This window comes from Salarias fasciatus, chromosome 16 (genome assembly GCF_902148845.1).
Source record: "Salarias fasciatus chromosome 16, fSalaFa1.1, whole genome shotgun sequence".
NCBI classification, from domain to species: Eukaryota; Metazoa; Chordata; class Actinopteri; order Blenniiformes; family Blenniidae; genus Salarias; species Salarias fasciatus.
Window position 1 is genome coordinate 23,201,529 of NC_043760.1, and position 23,116 is coordinate 23,224,644.

The 23,116-nt window shown below is 45.1% G+C and overlaps 2 protein-coding genes across 6 annotated transcripts in view; one reads left to right on the top strand and one right to left on the bottom strand.

The window, feature by feature from the left end:
* The window catches only part of dync1i2a (dynein, cytoplasmic 1, intermediate chain 2a), a 17,470-nt gene extending 16,561 nt beyond the window's left edge, over nucleotides 1-909 (top strand). For all 5 annotated transcript variants that reach the window (XM_030111350.1, XM_030111352.1, XM_030111351.1 and 2 more), the window contains one exon: nucleotides 24-909. In XM_030111350.1, coding sequence (XP_029967210.1) covers nucleotides 24-140 — 117 coding nt within the window. In that variant the 3' untranslated portion in view covers nucleotides 141-909. The remainder of the gene's footprint in view (nucleotides 1-23) is intronic.
* On the bottom strand, nucleotides 875-22,944 carry LOC115402794 (calcium-binding mitochondrial carrier protein Aralar1-like). The gene is given in 19 exon segments (XM_030111349.1): nucleotides 875-1,449; nucleotides 1,538-1,628; nucleotides 1,955-2,087; nucleotides 2,089-2,114; nucleotides 2,345-2,483; nucleotides 3,519-3,659; nucleotides 5,708-5,788; nucleotides 6,012-6,064; nucleotides 7,077-7,235; nucleotides 8,605-8,680; nucleotides 9,983-10,067; nucleotides 11,011-11,104; nucleotides 12,008-12,146; nucleotides 15,883-16,029; nucleotides 17,659-17,798; nucleotides 18,567-18,682; nucleotides 20,129-20,271; nucleotides 22,162-22,215; nucleotides 22,722-22,944. Coding segments are annotated over 19 exon segments (2,037 nt in total). The 5' UTR covers nucleotides 22,734-22,944; the 3' UTR covers nucleotides 875-1,241.
* Nucleotides 22,945-23,116: the final 172 nt, after the last annotated feature.

The window sequence follows — 23,116 nt, forward strand, 5'->3', positions numbered from 1 at the left end:
CTTCCTTGTCCTCCCTCAAACAGCAAATTGCAGTTTCCGGACGAAACGACGAGTGGAACCGGTTTTGCCGCACGTTGGCGGAGATCAATGAGAACAGGGACGACGCGGAGGAGCTGGCAGCTCAGCGCCTGGCTGCCTGAGCCTTTCCACCGCGCACGCGACGTTTAAGGGACCAGTGGCGCGCTTCTCGATATCAACCCTGTTCTGAAAGAAGGAAAAAATGGCAAGACGCTGGAAGAGAAGAGCAGAGGATTGTTTGATTTTTCTATACCTTCTAAAGTTAGAAAGCTGGCCTTTTTCTCAGTTAGCTGGACTGCCAGCAGTCTTCCTAGGATAACTCAAGCAGCAGGGCTCATCGACCCCAGACACTAACAGCCATAGTCACAGTCATCCTGTCTTCTACCAGATGCCTTAAAGTTTATTTTTAATTTTGACTGTACCCATCTTTATTCACGGCATGATGACGAGGGCCTTAATTTTTCAGTTTTCCCAAGCCAAATACGAGCTCTTATCCGCATGAAAATCAGAGCTATTCTCCATTTTCACCAAAGTCGTAGTGAAGCAATCACATCTCTGCACGCCCAGGAATGTAAACATCTCACAGCTGTAGCAAAATGTTCTCATCTCGCTTCTTCAGACTCCGATCACGCAAACATCTGTTTGTAAAGGAGAGGAACGTTCGGTGTCTCTGGTTCGATATTGTTTTCTACTGTACCGGTCTTCACTCAATCACCCGAGAGAGCTGGAAATACCCACAATACCTAAGAATGATCTTGTATGCTGTAAGTGCTCAGTGATTCCATGTGTGTCACGTTCATCAGGGGATCTGAATCGTGGTGTCAAAACTGGGAATGTACTTTCACAAGTAGAAACCAACAGTTTGAATGATTTATTTCAATAAAATACAATAAATACATTTAAATTATTTCCCAAGTCCCCTGGTAATGATTTCAAAATAAATACTTTGAAATATCTGTAATCCTTGTGTCTTTTAAAGGCATTCGACACATGCACGCCAAAGCTATCGCACACCAGAGAAAAACCGCAGTAAACAATCGTTTTGTAATGTCCATAATGTCCCTCTGTAGAGAAGTACAAATGTACAAGAATATTGTGCCAAGCAATGCAAAGTAAATGCAGTAAAGCCGTATTCATGCAGCATTTTGAGTAAGACAATCGCTGGGATGCACTGAATGGACGGTTTTGGTGAAAAAAAAAACCAGCCTCACAGTCGCGGCCGTTTACGAGGCCTGAGGCTCCGTTTTGGACTCGGCCGCTGTGATCGTCACCCCTCCAGAAGGCTTGAACTTGGGCAGGTGCAGGCCGAACTTCCTCTCCACGCCGGCGAACGTGGCGGCAGCCAGACGGTAGCCGCCGACGTGGTCTGCGGTCACGGAAGGCAAGTCCTCGGCCTTCGGCTTATGAGTGGGCTCTGACCCAGCAGGACGACTGAGGAGAGAGAGTCCAGTCGCAATGAGATGCACGTTTTGATGTGAATGAGGAATCATGACTACGACAACATGTTTAAAGCACTTACTGTCCTCCGAAGTCGATGTAGAACCACCTCTGCAGGAGCTCGTAGGTCACCAGGGTCACGCCGAACTGTGGCGACGACCTGAAGACACGAGCTGACGGAAGAGTTTGATGTTTAGTAATAGTGACAGAACACTGTCCTCCACCTGGTCCTCAGGTTCTAGTATCATTTTAAAGCTGCTACTCTAAATAACAGCAAGATGTTGTGGAAAAAAAACAGCAGTGACTCATTTTGGAGGAAATGTTTTGTTTTGCGACGTCACCGACCAGAATGAATCCTCTGGTGGGCTGGTTTTGGCCCACCGGTCACATATTTGACACCCCTGCTCTCGACTTTCACAGCTGCCAGCAACTTTCATTCCAGTAGTGAAGCATTTGATGACAATGAGGCAGTGTGTGTGTGTGTGTGTGTGTGTTTTACCTCCTGCGCCTTTCCAAAAAGCTCTGAAGCCTTCCTCGTTGAGGATCTTCCTGAAGCAGTCGATGACTCCGCTGTACGTCGTCTGGCCTGCGCGGGCCGCCACCTGGAGCCTGGTCTTGATGACATCGGCAGGGGGTCACCAGCGACGCCGCCGGTAGGCCTTGTTTGTGCACAAAAACACATAATGAGGAGCCGTCGCCAATGCACAGATAGGTTCACTTTCTGATATCCCCACCGCTGCGCCGCGCGGGAAGAAAACGGTTATACCTTCGGGGTGCGATATGATTGATCATATATAAAAGGGACACACAAACAGACACAGGCACGCCGCTTCGTGAGGCGCGGCGTGGTTCTGCTCTGGATGTCCGAGCTTTTCCAGATGTGCGTTACCTGCGATGGCTCCAGCTGTGAGCAGCTGCAGCGGCCCCAGCCTCCCGTCCTCATCTGCCAGCTTCGTCTTGGTGTGGGCATACACCGGGAAGTAGATGGCGGAGAAGGGGATGTCGCGCAGGAAGCAAGCCTTGGCTCCCTGAGAGGAGAACAAAGGTCGCTTTAAAAACCAGGAGCCGCTGTGTGTTTTCTGCTTACACAAGTAGGAAGTCAATTTTTTTTTTTTTTAATAAGCCACACACCGTCTGTCCCTCATTAAAATATGGAGAATGAACACATGAATAAAGCTGTGAGTAAAGCCGCAAGGATCTGGAAAAGGAGCGGTAGCACAGTATAATCCCTCGCTAATTTGCTGTAGCTTGTTGGCCGCAGCTCCGTCCGACTGCTTAACACTGTTTTGGAAAATTGCAAACAGTCATCAAAGCAATGTTTGATCTTCAAATTTCTGTTTCTGATCTCCATTATGTCTATGTACACATCCGACCGTCTGCCTGAATACAGTAGGGTTTCATCTGTGCATCGTTACAGGGATTAAATAAACTCATGTTAAAATGAAGGACTGGAATTAATAACAAAGGACATCTTTTGTTTTTTTACAAATTTCTACTATATTTAAAAATATTTATAAGGTAAATTCATTTTTTTCTTATTTAGGTACACTGAATGTGAGAAAGTGACATAACCTGTGTAGAAAACTAAAGCAGTGATGGCCTGAAAGCTGGACCTGATCGCCAGTTTATGAGGGTCTCCTGGACTCTGATATGAAGCACAGATTTTCTAGATCACAAGCAAAGCTGACTAATGTTTGCACCCACATGTGCTGCTGGGCTTTTAATAATACTATATGAGCGTTTACTGGGCATGTTATTAACAGAAAGCTTCACTTATATATTGATTTTTTTAATTTCTTTTTCCCAAACTCTAACCCTTTTTTAACCATCACCTTATGAAATCCCAGAGATCAAACCACTGAGTGTGCACCGGCAGGTTATCAAACTAGTGAGAACAACTTTGCTGCAGCTAAAACTTCCAAGTGCAGCCGCTGAAGCGAACTATAAATAAAAGCCTCGTGCTGCTGGTGTTGTTTCTCGGCGGCGCCTTTCACTGCCCTTGTATGACAGCGAACAGAGGTTGCTGCTGCAGACGTCATGGTGCTGCGGAGGTGCTGACCTACCTTGTAGAGGCCAAAGAAGCCCAGGTCCCGCACAACATTGAGGGCACTGACCCTGGGGCCTGTAGTGATCTCTCCGGCCACCTGCAGACGGATCTTAACGATCTCCAGAGGATTGGTGAAAATCACCTGGGAGCCTCCAGCCTGCAGGATGCAACAGGAAAAACAAAAAAACACAGCTAAAGAATCTTTATATACAGTTAAATACAGAGAAGGTTTTCTGAGATGAGGTGGCACAGCTGAGAGGTGAACTCTGGGTGAAAATGCTAATGATGTGTAAGCATTTTTTTAATTGTCTCAGTAAACATCAGCACAAAAGACACTTTTTCTTTATAATTGTCCTCCTTCGGCTCCGAGCCTGTCAGAGAGTGGCCTTGACATGAGGAGGAAAAAGCCGGCATTGATGGAAGAACGACCGGGGTCAGGGCAGAGCAGGAGAAGTCCCGGCTCATGGTTGGGAGGCGGTGACCCTGGCACCGGCCCTCTGCCCCCTCGTCTCCCCCCGGGGCGCCTCCTGTGGCAGGGTGAGCGGCCCGGCCTGGCCTCGCCCCGCACACTTCCCCAATTCACCCCCGTTCCCAGGGGAGGGAGCCGGATCGCCCGGGCGGCTCGGGGTCCGCGATGGAGACGCCCCCGGGGCGCGGCACCCTCTGACTCGGGCGCATTTATCACCCTCCAAAAATCTAATCAGGCCCCAGGATGGCTGCCGGTGACACTCAGGGCGGGGGGCTTATCTGTAAACATCCGAGGAAAGGGGCTAAAAAAAGATCCGGCGCATTTAGTGGTTTCAGGATGGGGAATATCCGCTGCTCTGAAGATTGATGCTCTCATTCCCCCTTTTATCTTCTGCAGTCAGTGGACGCCGTCATCTCGCAGCTCACCAAATCAAACTGGATTTCAGCTTTCATTAAACAATACGAGCAGCGGCTGCTCATCACACATGAAGAAAACCCTCTAAGGAGCACAAAGTGAAAACATCCTGGTTGTCTGGAGCGCGGACCCGTGCGCCGACCACGCCTCAGGTATGAACCGCCATGTCAAACTCAATCACACCGAACGGCGCCCGGCTCCATCCAGGACCCTCCAGGGCCTCTTCCTCCAATTACACCCTGACAGAGGTCACGACCCCGCGGACCCCGCTCCTCGGCCCGCCTGTTTCATTTCAACACAGCCGGCCAAGACGTCCAGTGACGGAACCGTGTCTTTGTAATCCCACTCAAAACACGTGATAATGCAGCAAACAGGTTAAACAAAAAGGAAATGCACACAGCAGCGAGCAAGTCTTCTGGATCTGGAACCTAAGGGTTTGTATTTTCGGTAAATCGTAATGAGCTGACACGAGGAGACGGATAATAACAATCGCACGCGTGTACTTAATAAATGAGTCATTATTACACATGAAAATATTGTGACAAATAAAGCGTGTGAAAATTCAAATGACATAAAAATTTTTGGATGAATGACTACAATGTTACCGAGACGGTATAATTTCCCGTAATTACACAATCAAAAGTGAAAGATCCACAAACACGCAAATGTCAAAGAAATGCTTGATTCACCTGCTTGAAACTTATTGGAATAATCTACAAACACTCGATGTTTGTGTGTCTTTTGTTTACACGGCACAACAACACGGAAATAAAGAGCACTTGCACTTTGCTCAGGCTGTTTACACATCTCTATATTCCAGATGGGAGTTTTCTACTTTAACCATTTAAACGGCAAGGGACAATATCTATTTTCAAACATTCAGTTAACTTGGCATGTTTTTGTATAAATTATGCAATGTAATCTCAGATAGCAGAGCTTGATTTCATTTTCCTCACATTTTAGTGTTTCTTACGTTTGATGCCGTCTCTTAAATGAGGCATTTGAAAGCACTGACATCTGGATGATTGGAGGGTCACAGTAGTGGTTAGCAGTTTGCATGTTCTCCCTTTTCCCCAGGTACTCCCGTCTCCTCCCACACTCCAAAAACCATGCATGTGAGGTAAACTAGTGACCTTAAACTGCCTGTAGACGTGTGTCTGACTGACTGTCTGATTCATTATAACAAAAGACTGAAGACTGTAACAAACTGAGCGAACACGCTGTGTATTTCTGGTCATGTTAATCTCTCAGGTGTTCCTCCCCATGGTTTTCACTTCCCTCTTTTGCACTGAGTTTTAAAAGATGACTAAAGTAACACTTACACATCCACCAGCAAGAATCTCTGCAGCGAGAGGGATGCTGCCGTCTTCTGTGGTGAACTTGTCTCTGACAAAATCATTCATCTGCAAAAAAAAAAAAGAAGAAGAAGAAGAAGACATGAGAAAGAAACCCAGATGAGACACAATCCCAGCCCTGATAGCGGGGCATTATTGTTAACTTGCGCGTCACATTCACATCTTGATTGCGACGAGTGTCTTTCTTCCTCTATGCATGTTTCTCATTCACACTGAGTCATTCATGGCAACTTTTTTGAACACTCGGAGCCACGCGGGGGGAATGACTTGCCGTGAGTTTGATAGCTTTCTCCGGAGCAACGCCAATGAGCTGCGGGAGGAGACCTGCAAAATATTATTCATAGATACCATTAGAATACCTGACATAGACAGACGAAAATCTGTCTTTATATGAATGCACATTTTTATCGCCGCAGACGGAATACATCCCCTGACAGCTAGAACAATATAAGCGGTGGGGTTCTCGTGTGCGTAAAACAAACCCATAAATATTTACAGATGGTGGCCGATACATCTGATGCGCCACAACACAAAGGTCCCATTGAAATTGAACAAAAGTCCCCAAAAAATATGACACTGCCGCCGCGTATCGGCTCGGCTGAGGTTTGATCCCACTGATGGCGGGGAACAGAGAGAGCTGTGTGGCCACGGACAAGATCGAAGTCGGGGGGGGGACTGGGTGCTACAGTGGCGATAACTGCCATACTGTTTCACCGTCTGTCCTTCATCAGGCCAGATAAACTTCTGAAGGAGCTGCTGAGTGACTGCTGCTGGTATGCAGCCAGAAAACAGCCGAGCGTGTCTGTCTCGGAGTCAATCACCCTCTTATCATGTGCAAGAGAAGAGGAGGGGAGGGGGGTGGCCGAGGGGGGGGGCCGGATCAGAGCGTCGGAGCGCTGCAGTGGCGGAGGCAGCAGTAGATGGCAGTCTTGACTTCCTTCATATGAAAAGCCTGAGGGGAGAGTGTTGTATATCACAAGCCTTCAGCACCATTATCAGCACTCAGACGGAGGCAGATCAGACACCGCTGCTACATGAATACCGCTGGTCATTTTCCTTGGGGGGGGGGGGGGGGGGGGGGGGGGAGACGACTCTCTCCCAGGTATTGAGATACTGAAACGTGACCCCTGGGTGTTGCTTTATTCACTCCTGAACTGGGAGGGCAAAGGTTTCTGGTATCAATTAGCGCTCCATGTTCCTGATATTAACTCTCTCACAAATCCTGACGCTGTTCCCATCAGATGCTTTGTTTTACAAGAGACCCACATGTTGGCCGGTGCTTTTTTTTTTTTTTTTTTTTTTATTTAACATGCTAGGAAAATGTGCGGAGGATTACCTCTGTAGAATCCAAAGAAGCCTTCATAACGGAGCACCTTCTTTGCACAGTCAAAGCTGTTCTTGTACATCAGCTCTCCCACGAAGGAGCCTGTGGAGCGCTGGTTCTGCATGCGCGTCTTCACCAGGTCGATGGGGTAGACGGCCGTGGCACCGGTGGCTGCAAAACACACACACACACACACACACACTCGTCATTGAGGGGAAATGTTACAAGAAAGGAAATACATGCAGTTGTTTTCTTACACAATATATTCAAATTTATGAGAAGTAAGGCCACACAGGGTGTCCATTAGATTCAGTAGCAGTGGTTACAACACAAATGAAGAAATATCGTTCATGCAAGTTCCTCCTGATCAGTACAACAGACAATGAATGGAGGAGGCCTGCAATAAGGCCAATAATGTTTAATAGTACTGTCAGTGTTTGGTTAATTGAATACTGTTTAAAAGTCAGAAATCTTTCGTGAAATTCACCACAAGCCATTTTGTGTGACAGTGTTTTTACCTTAAGATTTCATTGCAGTTGTAATTCGATGAAAACATTTGTTGATTGACGCTACTATGTGGCGAGGTTTTGAAGCAGTTTAAGGTTTTGTACACATAAACCACTGCAAATGTCTCTACTTCAATTCCACGCATTGTGGTTTAATGATTTTAGCAACTGTGCAGCTTTACTTGTTTTTCAATTAAAACAAAGTTTAAAACTACACCTTGAGATGTATTTAAACAGTGGAGAAATCTAAGCAATGGGCAAAATCAATGTCCATTTGCATCAATTCCCATTATTTCTAACGATCCGTCTTATAAATGGCTTTAAAAAATATTCTGCACTGTCCTGTGTCCTGCCTGCAGCCATGTTTGGGTGGTGTCTGTTTCCCCCCTGTTGGATCTGGAGGAGTTAAACTGTTAAACTGTTGACCGGGAAAAAGCACTGCTGAACAAAGTTGCACCTAATCCCCCGCTGTAAACTCGTCAAATCTTGTCTTGACATCAAAAGCTGCTGAGACGACTTGTTCCAACATGCAAGCAGCTGCGGTTCAGCAGAGAGGGTGAGAAACCGCTCATTACCCCGACAAAGACACGGAGGTTTCACCACCACGTCTCAGGATATACATCGCTCTCTGACCCTGCCTGATTGGCCGGCGCTGAATGACGAGCGATAAGCCTCGGCCTTGTTTGCGGAGAGCGGTGCACACACGCGGAGCCGGAGCGGGCCCGCTATCAGTGGGGCAGTTATGTCAGAGGTTCCTTGTATCAGTTCCCTTTAGTGTAATTAGGGGGGGAGTGGGGTGGGGGGGGGGATTCCAGAGAGTGCGGTTTTCCGGAAGATTTGTGTCATTCCAGAGCTCCGGCTCCAACGACAGCCTGGAGCCACCGGTGGCACGGCAGCACAATGCCGGAGCCTCACATCACGGCCCCTCTCCCCCCCGCGGCACAATGGCCGGCCCCGGGGCCTCAGCGCGCCAGCCGGCCGGCTAAGGTTACCCTCGGGCGGGCCGGGGGCTCGGCGGCAGACATGTCACTCACCTCCAGCGATTGAGCCCAGGGTAAACCTGTAGGCAGACTCCGCAGCCTGGAGCCAGACGGACCGAGACGTTTCGTGCTGTATAGGAGGAAAAAGACACCGGCGGTCAAATGAATCTGGAGAAAGACGGAGGGGGCGGCGGCGGCGGCGGAGGTGGGGGGGAAGGATCAGAACGCAAACCATGAATCGGCCGGCTATTAAACTATAGCGAACCAGATACATTGTGGAAAGGAAAATGCTATGAAGCACTCAGCGATGGAGGAAGGCGCTGGAATGTGGACATGTCATATAACATCTGATTCATCAGCGCGCAGTATTAAATGTCACAGACAGGCCGGCTCAGGAGAACCTCAATGTCTGCATGAACCCGCGGCCGGGGTTTCTACATATGCTAGATGTGGGAGGCTAAAAGCTAAAGGTCTACTTTTATTTTTACAGCAAAGTGTAATTTCTCTCTTATCCACTTGATCTCTGGATTGGTGTTTGATGTTGAAAGCAGAGCTCTTTTGTTTTCACTGCGGCGCAAAGGGAACAGATTAGCCCCACAACCCTTTTCCATGTCCAGATAAGAATCTACATGAATATTACACAGACGGAGTGAGACTCTGGTTAAGTCAGTGTGTGTGTGTGTGTGTGTGTGTGTGTGTGTGTGTGTGTGTGTGTGTGTGTGTGTGTGTGCAGGTTGTGAGTAACTTCTCCCAGGGACCAGATGAGGCGGGAGCGGTGCAGATTCCCAGATGCTCCGACCGAGGGTTGCATGCTAACAAGATCGAGGTCTTGATCAAAGGGTTTAAACAATTAGCCTACTTCCACTAAAGGGCAGGCCTGAGAATTGAACCCCCAACCCCCCCTTAAAAAGGAATCAGATTCCAGAACTCTGAGCACGACGTCCCGGGAGCACGAGTGGCCTAAAAGCTCTGACCACAGCCGTGTCATCCGGTGGAGGCAGGAACTATTTTGTTCTCCCATATCCACCTTGACTCCCACACCCCTGCTGCCATTAGCGGAGTTAGCTAAAGGCTCCTAAAACTCCTTGAGCGCCACACTGATAAAAGCCTCTTATTAGCGTCTCAGATGTGTGATTGCGGCTGATGTGTATGTGCGGCTATACCGAATAAAATAGGGAGAGCCTTTCATGGAGAGGTGCAACGCAACAATCTATTCCTCCCTCTATGACTATAATTGGTGTACTTTTATGTGGGAGTTTAAGAAATGCACTTCACAAGGGAAGAAAAACACGGGCACTCCGCTAATTCACTGGCTGAACATTCTCCTTTTTCTCCCTCCTTTTTTTTTTTGAGAGGAAGAAGGAGAAGAGGAACGGGGCTTTGATGAAAGGCAGGAGGATGTGAGGCGTATTAAAGGAGTCACTCAGGCTACCTGTCTGTGGGTCTCTGCGAGGTGGTATGGCATGTCTCCTTCCTCCAGCGGCGCTATCCTCTCAATGTCTGCGTGGTTCAGCCGCCTTTCGCAACACAAAACACCAGAGGAGGGAGGAGAGGGGGGGGGGGGATTAGGGGGGGAAAAAGCCCTTGCATCGAACTCCGAGAGGCGAGTCAGTGATGTAAGATTTTCCACCAACGTTTTTACTGCCGTGTAACTTCGAGTTACAGCAACTTTAATTTAGGCTTTTATAAACAACAGACAAACAAAGCTGGATGAACGCCTGTGGCCCGGCGAGTATATGAAAGTGCTCTGTGGCGAAACGTTTGAGGCCGGCGATGTTCCCCGCTGGCCCGGCGAATCATAAAGTCTGCATCCATGTTTTATGTTTGTCTTGTAAAGCAGCCAGTGGAGCCACCGCTGTTTAAACCGACTGAGCAATAACGGCATCTTTACAGCCAGTAAACAGAGCCGTAACATATTTACTCCAGCGGCGCTGGAATGGATGAAAATATAACACGGGATTGTATAAATGTTGTGGAAAAGTCTTTATGGATGTGAGGAGCTGTCTGAGGGAGAAAGTTCATGCGTTTGGTTTTCAGCTTGATTTTGATTCACTTTCCATCTTTATTTCTATTCACCACATTCAACACAAATATGACTATAAATCTGGTTTCGGTTAATAAAATGCAGCCAGGAACTCTAACCGTAAAAAAAGAAAATCTAATCAGGCGTAATTACATGTTTGTTACACAACAAGTTTTAAGAATATAGTTCCACCTATTAAACAAACAAAAAGGGCGCAGATACTCATGAATAAAGTAGGAAATGATAAGAAGACCACAAGATTTTGGATATTTTTTCCAATGGTGGAAAATGAATCATTCAGACTGATTGAAACCTACACCATCAACAACTTTTCTGAGCTTTCCTCATAAAAAAAAAAACCCACCATTATTCTCATTGTTTCTGAATTAAATATGTTGAATAGACAGTCTTCATGGTGGAGTAACTCAGGATCTTACCCGGAGTGGGAGTGGAGCCCGACGAGCTGGTAGAGGATGTCGACCTCCATGGGGGTGATTTGACCAAACTTATTTGCGGCGCGAACAAACTCCTCTGCAAATCACGGAGAAGAAAGACGCAATCAGATCGCACTAATGGAGAGACTCTGAAATCAAACGCGGGGCTGAGACGCTCAACGCATCAGGCCTGCACTACATTAGACTTGTATTATATAGTATTTGCAAATATTTGTTGTGGAGTTGTTGCTTCAGTGGGGATGTCTGCCGCTTCCACAGTATATTTAGAAAAGATTACAGAAAAAGAACCATTTAACCAGCTCTGCATGAGCTTTAGCTCCCTTTCTCGGAGCACTGCAAACTGAGCATGCTTTCTCCCAGCAGCGCCCTGCACCACTCTTTTATATGTGCTTTATATTCAGTTCTTTACTGCTGCCCGCTGAGAAGCTCCATTGCCATCAGGTGGTCTTTCTAAAAGGAAACCTAATGGTAGATGTTGAAGAAGGGGGAAAGAGTAAGTTATTCACTTCCCCAACAAAGAACCTTCCTGTCAGAGTCGAGGCTTGTTGGAGTTGCAGGCCGCAGCGATATACTTGACTGCCAAGCTGCCGTCTGAGTGTTTGCTTTAAATTCAATGATATCTGATAAATAACATCAGTTATTTGCAAATACTATTTGCCAAAAAAATACCCCAAAAAAAATCTATTCTACAAGGAAGGGAATCATGGAGACAAAACAGGAGTCTAAAGTTTGCATGTCAATGGGAAACACAATTAGGAGCAGATGTGTCTGACAGTACTACTCATTTACTGAGGGACACACAGAGGGGGAGGCGATCTGATTACCGCATTGAAAATGTTCATTTACCTGAGTAATTTAGTGCTACAGTAAATGTTCCCTGTGTGCTCACTCACAGCACTCTGTCAAAAAAGTTCAAACGTGATCCAGCAGCCGCATGACAGGTCACACAGGAAGTGCGTGGCATGGTTTCAGGAAGTACCTTTGGTGACGAGGGTGTCCTTGTAGGTGCCGGCCAGGGTGCTGTAGATCTTGCGAATCAGCTCCATGTTGTTGAGGAGGGCGTTGAAGGCGCTGAAGTAGGAGAAGCTCACCATGTGGGATGTGCTGCCTCCTGCAGCCTGCAGAAAGACCCAAAAGCTGTCACTCCTCCAGAAGTGTAGGACTTTTAGATTACCCATCATGTCCATTTAAAACCCTTTTCTACCAGCAGGATAATGTCAATGATAACTCTATTTACAGGCGCACCTAAAAGCATTAGAATATTGAAAGGGTAATTGTTATATCAGTTATTTCTACAGTCACAACATCTAAGCTGAACAGTTTGTTATTTTTAAAATGTTAACTGTCATATTAAAAAGAGAAAATAATAATCTGATCTTACAAAATATATTTTGAGATACAGTTTTAATGATTTTTGAATGAATTAATTGATGAGTAAATGGTTATCTTTATTATCATTATGATGAAAATGAATCAGCTCCTACTGAATGGTGCAATACAGGAAGTTAAAATATACATTAGCAGAAAATAGTTAAAATATATTCATCCATACAGTGGGGAAGAAATAAAACATGGTGGAATAGTGTGTGGATCAAGTATCAAATGTAAATTAAAGCCGCAAGCGGCGTTGGACGGGTCCTCGCCCTCTGGCAAGGTGGCCCCACTGAGGCCGTCCTTGTACATTGATGACTGAAGTCCATGTCACTGGGAACCTTGCTCCTCCATAGACTTCCAGCACCCTCTCACCCACTAACATGGAGTTGTTAGCATCTCCTATCCGCTGACATAGAGTTGTTAGCATCTCTCATCCGCTGGCATGTAACTGTTAGCATCTCCCATCCACTCACATGTAGCTGTTAGCATCTCCCATCCGCTAACATGTAGCTGTTAGCATCTCCCATCCACTAACATGTAGCTGTTAGCATCTCCCATCCACTAACATGTAGCTGTTAGCATCTCCCATCCACTAACATGTAGCTGTTAGCATCTGTCATCCGCTAACATGTAGCTGTTAGCACTGAAGTTTAGGTAATCGGGAACCTTGTCAGTACATAAACATTCATTTTCATGACTTGACCTCATTTTCTGTTGTAAATGGGCTTTTAATTTAAAGGAATTTTGGGCTTTTATTTTGTAAAGGTAGTATACACTGTCATAATCACCGGCTAACACATCGTACTCCATCAACATCCATTTCATGACTGTACTTCATTTTCTGTTGTGAACGGGCCTTTCTTTTGCAGGAATTCTTTGCTTTTATTTTGGAAAGGTAGTACATGCAACTCCGGTTTTTTGACACCTGGACATTATTTATAGGTGTGTACATGCTCATTTATTCACTCAGACAAACATCATGCAGCTCAGAGTCCTTCAGAAGTTATTCAGATCCAAGTGATTCAGCGGGGGCCACGGCAATGGAGCTGCAGTGCGGGAAGCTCCATTGCTGTGGCCCCCGCTGAATCAGTTGGATCTGAATAACTTCTGAAGGACTCCGACACGGACTTTTACAAACCGCTGAAACTCTGAAAGAGGATGAATTTGTTGTAAAGAAGCTTGAATACTATGTTTTAGGCCTTCAGAGATATATATGACATGACTGAAAAATAGCATCATATGTACACTTTAATGACAGCTGCTGTCGACTGCACTGCATGCCCATATATGGTCAGTAGTGGGCTTCCTGTTGGATTTAGGTTATTGGTGTGAATGGGTGATTTTTAGATCTCGATGAGATGAACACATGAGCAATTGGTTTTATCTCTCTACGACATTCCTACGGGCTGTAGTGGCCATTTTTTCCAAAAATGTGACTTTTATTTTGAAGGGCTGATAAAATCCACACCGTGTGACTTTTGACAAAGTTTGAAACATCGTTTGTAGAGAAGCTTCTCCTCTATCAGGCCGCATTACTTTGACGTCTCTACGACAAACGGTCTTGGACAAGATAATTTTTAAATGAGGAGTGATTTTTACTTTGAAAGGGAAATAGCGGACTTCCTGTTAGATTTAGGTAATGCATGTCAATGGATGATTTTTAGATCTTCATAAGACAAACATATGAGCAATTGGTTTGATCTCTCTACGACATTCCTATGGGCAGTAGCGACCGCTTTATTAAAAATGTGACTTTTATTTTGAAAGGGAAATAACGGACTTCCTGTTGGATTTTGGTTTTCGGTGTCAATTGGTCATTTATAGATCTCTGTGAGACTAACGCATGACCATTGGTTTTATCTCTCTGCGGCTTTTCTTTGGGCCGTAGCGACCATTGTAGTGTTTGAAGTGGATTTTAAGACTTTAGCTTTAAGGGTTAACAGCATCCACACCATGAGACTTTTGAAAAAGTTTTTAACAATATCGGAAGAGAAACTTGTCCTCTATTATTTCACGCCACTCTGATGTCTCTACGACAAACGGTCTCGGAGCAGATAATTTTTAAATGAGGAGTGATTTTTTACTTTGAAAGGGAAATAGCGGACTTCCTGTTGGATTTAGGTCTTTTTTGTCAATGAGAGATTTGTAGACCTCGACGAGACGAATGTGTGAATAATTGGTTTGATCTCTCTACAACATTCCTATTGGCCATAGCGACCCTTTTTGCAAAAATGTGAGTTTTATTTTGAAGGGCTAATAAAATGTAAACCGTGTGACTATTGAAAAAGTTGTTTACACCTCTTGTAGAGACACTTCTTCTCTATCAGAGCGCACTACTCTGACATCTCTACAATAAATGGTGTTGTAAAACAGCTGCGTGAAGCTTTTACTTTGAAAGGTAATTGGCGGACTTCCTGTTGGATTTAGGCCAAGGGTGTCAATGGATGATTTTTAGATCTTAATGAGTTGAACATGTCAGCAATTGGTTTTATCTCTCTACGACATTCCTACTTGACCGGGGTGCAGAATTTACTGTGTCTCGGTTGTGCTAGTTGAAGGTGCTAGTTTGTAGGTGGCGCTAGAGAGCAGATGGGGTTAATTTTTTTATTTTATAAAATTTTTCGCGAGTCTGGATGTGCCTGCCAAATTTGGGGAGTTTTCGTGCATGTTTAGGGGGTCAAAATTGCGTTGAAAGACGCCAGGAGTATAATAATAATAATAATAAGAAAAAACGAACGAAGAACAATAGAGTCCTTGCCCTCCGGGCAAGGTGGCCTCAGTTGAGGCCACCTCGCCCTCGGGCTCGGACCCTAAATATGTACAACTCTTCACTGAGAGAGTACAAGAGAAGCACATAAACCTATGAATAAAAAATATAAAATATAAAATATCCATAAATACGCTGCAACAGGCACAGTTCTGTATACGCTCTAAATATTAGTGACTTTTAGTTTTTAGTTTTCATGAATTATAAGATTACAGATTACACAGACTAAAATTAACTGCTGCATTATTATGTCAGGAAAAAAAAAAAAAGAATATTTCCATTGTTTTTAGATGAACCTGGACAAGACATTTTTGCTGCAGCACTTTATAGGAAAAGTATCAAAATTCCAAAATCATACAAAACAGAGAATAAAATGTGGGAAAGATCATAAGCTAAAAGCTACATGATGAAAGTCAGTTTAAAGAAGGAACTAAAAGAAGAAACTGACTTTCCCTGCCCGAGCTCTCCGGTTAATAAACGTCTCCATCAGAGAAGCTCAAACCGCAGAGACTCGGTCGCCCGTTGTGACGAGCTGCTGAAAGCTGGACGTTTCTCATGCAGCAAACAAGCTCACAGAGTTAAAAAGTTCACGTAAACAAGCAGAAGCCTGACCGCTTAAGGATTTCATAACAAGCGTTAGATAACGTCAAAGTTAACTTAGTTTAACAACCAGTGTAGAACAACTTCTTTTTTTTTTTTCTCTTCCAACTCACTGAAACCAGATTCTCCTCTACAAATGGAGTCAGCATGTGGTGTCTGATGGTGGCCATAATGTCGCTGAAGTCCAAGGCAGTGATAGCGCCACTTTTGTTCTTGTCTTTTTGTGCAAACGCCTGGCGAGCGTGCTCCAACTGCAGCTCCTGCGGCAACACAGAGAGAAGAGGTCAAGCCGTTAGAGGCGAAAGAGTGTTTTTTCCTGTAACGAGGAGCATCGCATTACCAGTCGACTGCGAGATGGAACTTTGGAGGAAGAAAGCGTAATGATGTCGGCGTCAGACGGATGCGAGAGTCATCAGATGTGACGGTGTCACACGCCGGCTTTTGTAATCATCACCGTCTCTCCAGAGACTAATGGAAACCATGTCCCGGGAGGAGGCTGCTCCCAGGCTGGCGAGATGGCCGGCAGGTGTGTCCGCAACAGGATGATTCGATATGACAACCATGCAATCAGGAGGGGATGCGGGAGAGGGGGGGCGCTGACCCCGGGTCAGTGTCTCCTGTCGAAGCTCATCGAGTAAAACCAGAGGACTGCGGGACGGCATCGCCGCCATATCGAACGCTTCCGATAACCTAATCAGGGGATTGTTGCTGGAGATTAATTCTGAACAATGTTGGCTGATTATTTTTGCTGAAAGCTGGAGACGACACTTTATTGGTCACCTTAGGGACACTGTGCTCTACATTTCAAGTAACGCACATTTCAAGTAATTTAATAGGTCTAACAGAAAAAAAGAAAAGCAAAAGATGAGATATGTAAATAGAAGCCTGCACGTACACACAGGTCTGTGGAGTGGGAAGTTGGAGTCAACCACAAAAAGCTTTGAGGGATCCCTCACTGAAGTGGGGACGGTGCGCATAACTCCGGGACCACCCAGCCTCTGCCCGAGACCACAGCCCTCAACTCCAAAAAAAAAAAAAAAAAACAAAAAAAAAACCTTCTTCACTGCACTTCGGCTCCTCTAACGGCAGAAACGTCTCAGTGAGATACCTGCAGCCACCAATAAAGTACAACAATGTTAAGCGCCATGATAATCACCAGTATGGCGGTAAAGGATGCGTCTCGCCGCTCTCTTCCCCCTCGGTTACTCTAGCAGATCATGTACGACACGCGGCTCGCTTTGCGTCGCATCCATTTCTCCCTCAGCAGGACAGCAAAGCCTCTCCACGGGACGAACGGTTTCACATTTATCGACGCACACGCCTTTCTCAATCTCTGTGCTGCCAATATGTCTCATAGCATGTCATGTGACATTTCTGTGCAAAAAAAATAAAAAACCTCCTGAAGGGTAAATTGTTCAATTTTAAGGCATATGTTTGATTGACAATATTTATCAAGCCTCACTTTTTCCTTTTAGAATGAAATTACCGGTAAATAAACTGACTGTTCTGTAGAGACGTACGCTGCGTAACGTAAACAACATGCTATGTACAAATATTTTGATACTGAGACAACAGAGTGTCATTTGTACACTTTTCACCAGCAAACAAGTGACGTGAGTAAAGGTTACGTAATGTTGCTTTTGTTCTCTGGGTAGCTGTAACTTCCCATCTGTCCTCAGCCCGACTCTCCGCTTTTCTTTAGTTTCCTGCAAATTAGTGAATATCAGGAGCAAAAAGCCAACCGTCGCTACTTATTGTTCCACAAACAAGGGCTGACATTCACTTCCTCGTTTTGTCTTGCCGGACAGCGGGACTGAGGCGACTCGCCATCGAGCCTATGTCGTAGATTCGATCATCTGTGAAACAAAACCTGGGCATTAAGCATGTACCTGCAGGAACTGAGTGAACTCTGCGTAGCTGAGGTTCTTGTTTCTTTCATGGCCGAAGTGTAGCCGGATGAAATCACATTCCCAGTTGAAGGGGATGTGGTGATGAACTGTAGTCTGGCTGAAGATGTCGCGTACGTTCTCTGGAAGAGTGAGACACGAGTGAGCAATGACAAACCACAGAGGAGGTGGGGGGGGGGATAAAGCATGCATGGCGCAGTCGTAATATCCATCTCACGTCTCATTTCATTTGCAGAGAATCTCGTTAAAGCAGAGGAAAAAGTCAATTTGGACGGCGGAGCTGAAGAGGCTGTTTGACAGTCCCACACGCCTTTCACGTTTTGAGGGCTGCGAGTTCTTCCAGGAAATTTTCTGTACAAGAACTACTCTCAATTCCTGTCGCCTTTATGTAGGCCCTTTGCACACAGAAAGTATGGCTGCGGCTTCTCTGAAAGAGTCTTTTGGTTTACGACAGACTGGATTCATTTCTCTGTGAGCTGGATGGAGCTGGATATAATGCGGCGTCTCACACGACTCGCTGCCGTCCTGCCCAGAGACCAGACTGGATCAGGACACACTGCTACCACACGGAGTACTCTATTAATTCAACATATTTAGCCAAATTTAGTTATTCTAACAAGAAAAAAATTAAAAATAACAAAGAAAGTGAACCTTTAAAACAGTGTGATGACATTAAACATCACAGTTTTCTGTACGTTTAATGCTGTCAACCAGCACGATTCAGACGACGTATACCTGCTTCAACATGTTTCAAACGTCATCAAAATCTAGTCCGACGAGGATCCATTCATGCTAAGGGTGTGTTTTGAAGCTGGGAAACATGTAAAAAGACAGATGGCAGACACTCCAGAGGGACAGAGCTGGAGAACACAGAGCAAGCATGTACATACCAAATGAGATGTTCCCTGTGCCGGTCTTGTCAAACAACTGAAAGGCAACTATAAAAAGGGCATCCGGGGCACACAGAACTGACTCAAAGGCCAGAAACTCCTGGAAAGAGATCAATCTGTTTGGACAAGAAAGAAAAAAAAGTGCTTCCTGAATAAAGATCAGATTTATCTCTGACAAAAATCACAAAAACTTCCCTGAGTGGGATCTCAGTTTGGAAATGAACTAATAGAAAGAGGGGGGAAAAAAACTGAAGAGTGACGAGGGCACTGACTGATGCTACAGACAGAAAATGTAGGGATGTAACATGAAACAACTTTTCTTCTAAGCTTTAGATTTCATGCTTGACTGTAGAAACATCAGTGGGGAAAATAATTTCACGTCGATGTACATTTAGTAGTTGATGTGGCGCTTCTGACCCAACCGTCTGCTGTTACACTAAACTTAAAAGCCATATTTTCGGGTTTTTTGCAGAGGATTAAAGGACATTTTTGACATTTATCATTATCGTGAAATCACAACATTAAGCTTTACATCTAATCTTTTAAGCTAGTATCAACAAGAAATCTCTAATACGCTTAAAAAAATAAGAACTACAAAGTTGTAGTTGCAAGTCTTTTGCGTCAATGTGAAAAAATAGAGGCAAGGAATGACATGGCTCAGCTAATACATTTTGACTTATCTTATCACTGGATTACTTATTGGTGTGAAATCGACTGATAAGATGGATATTTACTCAGCAAGCATCAACTACGATCAATCATTAACAGAGTCTTTGGCATGTTGTGCCGTTAAAGTTTCAGTCAAACATTAGAATAAATCCACATGATAAAACATATTTGGCTTTGTCCACAATAGTCAAATAAATCTACTTTTACCTGACTTGAATTAAACTACTTTTTCAATGGTTTTTGTTAAAGTTAGAGCTAATATTGTGCAAAAATCTATCCACATTTCAGGGTTACAACGGGATGAAGCTGATCTATGGAGGAAAAGCAGGGTACACACTGGACTGCGTTCACAGAGCAGAGACACAACCGCACACACTCACACTCACACCTATGGGCAATGTACCTGTCATGCTTGTTTTTTCGACTGCGACATGAAACTGGTTTACCCAGGAAAAAACACAGGCAGGCATTTGAACAAGAACATACAAACTCCACCCCCCCAAAAAAAACAATCCCCAGAAGACTCCGAGACTCCTCCCTGTGAAGTTAACCTCTACACCACTTAATTTAAAGTTCTTTTGCAGTGAAAAGAAAACTGCCAATAGAACAAGTGAAAACTGTCCCTTCATCTTGCTCAAATACACTTTTTAACTGATTTTATCTAAAATTGAATTGAGAAGACACATTTTGACTAAAAGCAAGTCTAAAAAAAACGAGGTAATATTTTGAGTTTATGTGGTATTTTAGACTATTTTGGAATACACAGAATGTTAGAGCTGATAGGAATGGTTTACTCTGACAGTGAGTTGAATGACTGCACAAAAAAAAACAGATTTAGATATTCCTGACAATCAAAACGTCACCGGCAACTTGCCTTGCATTCATTCACTCACCCGTCTTTGGTGGTATCTGCTACTCCAGCTATTAAATCCACAGTTTTGGGATTGTGTAGCGGCTGTGTGTGCAGACCCAGGTAACTCTGCACAAAGTCCTTGGGGGTCATGTAACGCTCTCCATCCTCCACCACGCTGGCATACTGCGGAGATAAGACCACACAGACGTGTAAATGACAAGGCCTTTTAATGTAAAGACATGTAGATTAACAATTCTTGTATACGCATGAAGACATGGCGGTAAGGTGTTTTTGAGCTTCAACCTTCCACTCCTGATGTACGAGACAGCATCAACCTCTTTTAATCTATTTATATCATTTGTTATTTTAAGGCTAGGAGAACATCTCCTGCCGTTCTGTTTGTTCTCTCTGTGCATGCATGAGGATTCTTATTCATCCAGGACAGTACATCTGAGAATCACTGTCCTTAACAGACCACAAGCATTTAGAAAGGCATCTGAAATCTGCTGCATGCTGAGCTCCTCCGGTGACGCCAGTGCAGGTTTAGAGCCTTGATCATGGGCGCTTCAGAAGTGTTGCTGCACAGCGGTGGAGTGGTTAACACCCTCACACCACAGTGAGAGTTAAAATAGTTCATGTTCGGGTTTGAAGTTTCCTTTGAAGTCCTTCTCATGAATGTGTGGGTTTCCTTTGGTTTCTCACTCAGCTTAAAAACACGGATTTCAGGTGATCTGTCCAGGGTGCCTCAACTAGGACCAACTTATTCACCCTATGACCTTACATTGGATGAAGTGTTAAAGAGAATGGATGAACCAATGTTCTAATATATCAGATTTAATTTGAGCTGATACATCCCTTAAACCCCGCAACAAGGAATTAAAAGCATCAACCTTTAAACCTCGTCTTTCTACTGCATGTAACTACTTGCTTTTGAAAAAAAAAAAGAAAAATCACATGAGGCGGCATCGTGCTAAAACCCAATCTCTCAGCTGGCTTTAAGACGGAGGGTCATTTTTAGAGCCCGGTTTGGGTTTCAGGCTTGGAACCGGCATAGCTCTGGAAACACAAGCGCCGCATGAACTGGCAACAGAAAGGGCACACTCATGGGTCTGAGCCAAGTTCAGATAGAGAGCGCGTGAGATGAACAGAGCATGAGTGTGGGAGGAGACCTCCACGCCAAGTGTTTTCAGAGCTACAATTCAATGCACTCTGCTGAATTAATGTTTTAAGTGAAAATATTAATTCCGAGCAATTTATTGCAGCATTTCTCCATCACATGATTGTGTATCTATTCACCCTCACAGTAGGCCTCAAGTAGTTCTTAATCAAATTATGCAGGCAGTCAGAATGAGCTTCCAGTAATTAACTCTTCCACCTGAATATGCATTACGAATTATGGCGCCCTGTTACAGTGGATTGAAGTGATGTTGAGTCGACTTGCACTCTGAACAGAAGAGATTCAAGATCACAGACAAGTTTACACTCCAAACAGCTCCTATTGTGGGTAAACACTAACACACTGCGCTCTGGTAACCCCGGACATGTTCATCACTGAAGGTTAGATAACCTTAATGCGTTTTTTTTTTTTTTTTAACTTTCTAAAGACTTAAATGCAAAAAGTACATGCACATTTCAGAGGAACACGAGGTTTTTGGTTGAATACATCCATCCTCTGTACAAGCTGAACCATGGTAGTCTTGTGGGGGGTCTAGATCTGCTCCCAGGTGGAAAGACCTGTCCCACTGACAAGTCTCCAGTCCATCACAACTCAGCCAATTTACATAATTTTGAAGAGTCCAGAGGAAAAAAAAAACACACACATGGGGATCATGCAAACTCCTAAAGGTTCTAAGGCTGGAATCGAACAGAGGAACCCCTCTCTGTGAGGGGAAAGCGCTCAACACTCATCCACCAGTCCATCCAAAATTAGTCAAAGCATCTGTGACCTTTACCGACTACTTGAGCAGCACAGACATTGCTGGTAGACTGAAACACGTCAGTGAAGCCTGAATAAAGACTTTGTAAGTGTTTCCAGGTGAGCTACAGTTTGTTTTCCACGAGTTTGAGTCTTACCTTCAGAAAAATAGCCTTCAACTCATGGGGGTCGCCTCGTTTTGTTGCTTGCACCTGTAACACACAGGTATGACATTGAAAAAGTTGACAGTCACTTCATGAATGACGGCTCCTATAGCTGAGGCAACTCTGCATCCAAACAGCTGAAGTTCAGTCAGTCTGTTCAGCTTTGATTGTTTAGGGTTTCTTTTTTTTTTTTCTCGCAGTCTGCTCAGAGGATCGATCACAGACAACAACTGCAACACCTCGAGTGTGGAAATCACCGTGCTGTGATCCTTCCACAAAGCCAAAAATAAAATAAATAAATAAATCCACAGCTAATCTCTCAGACAACACAAAAGCAACAGAGGAAAGAAATTGCAGCTGTCTGTGCGAGGCCGGGACAGATGCGCCTATGTAAAGATGCAGAAAGACAATAAAAGCGGCGGGGAGGGGGCCGCCTCGCCTCAGACAGAGGCGCTCGACCCCGGCCGTCCGCGCAGATGTGCTGTCCTCCACCGCAAAGTCCACCACAAAGTGCCCAAATCTGCTTTTCTGATAAGAAATATTGACGGAGTCACCTTGACCGCCATGCTGGATGTGACGTCGGCAGCAGTGAAACGAGCGCACGCGCTGCGCGGCTGTCAGAGGCTTCGCCGGGACGCGCCGCTCCGGGAGACGCGCCGCGCGCGCTAAATTTAGCGGAGTGTCGTCCGAACACAGGCCGACGGAGACGCTCCGGCCAGAGAGAGTCCGTCCACAGGCGGGCCGGGAGCACTTCCTGCCTTGCTGGGGTCAGACGAGGACGCGCCCTGAGAGTGCTCAGCTGTTCCGCTGCAGCCCGCACGCGGAGAGAGGCTCCCAGCAGCTTCACAGTGTGGAATGCAGTCAGTATATCCAGAACTTTCGCCCTAAAGTAATTCAGCAGAACATGTTCAAGACACACATGTCAAGTGGCTATGTGGGACTTTCCAGA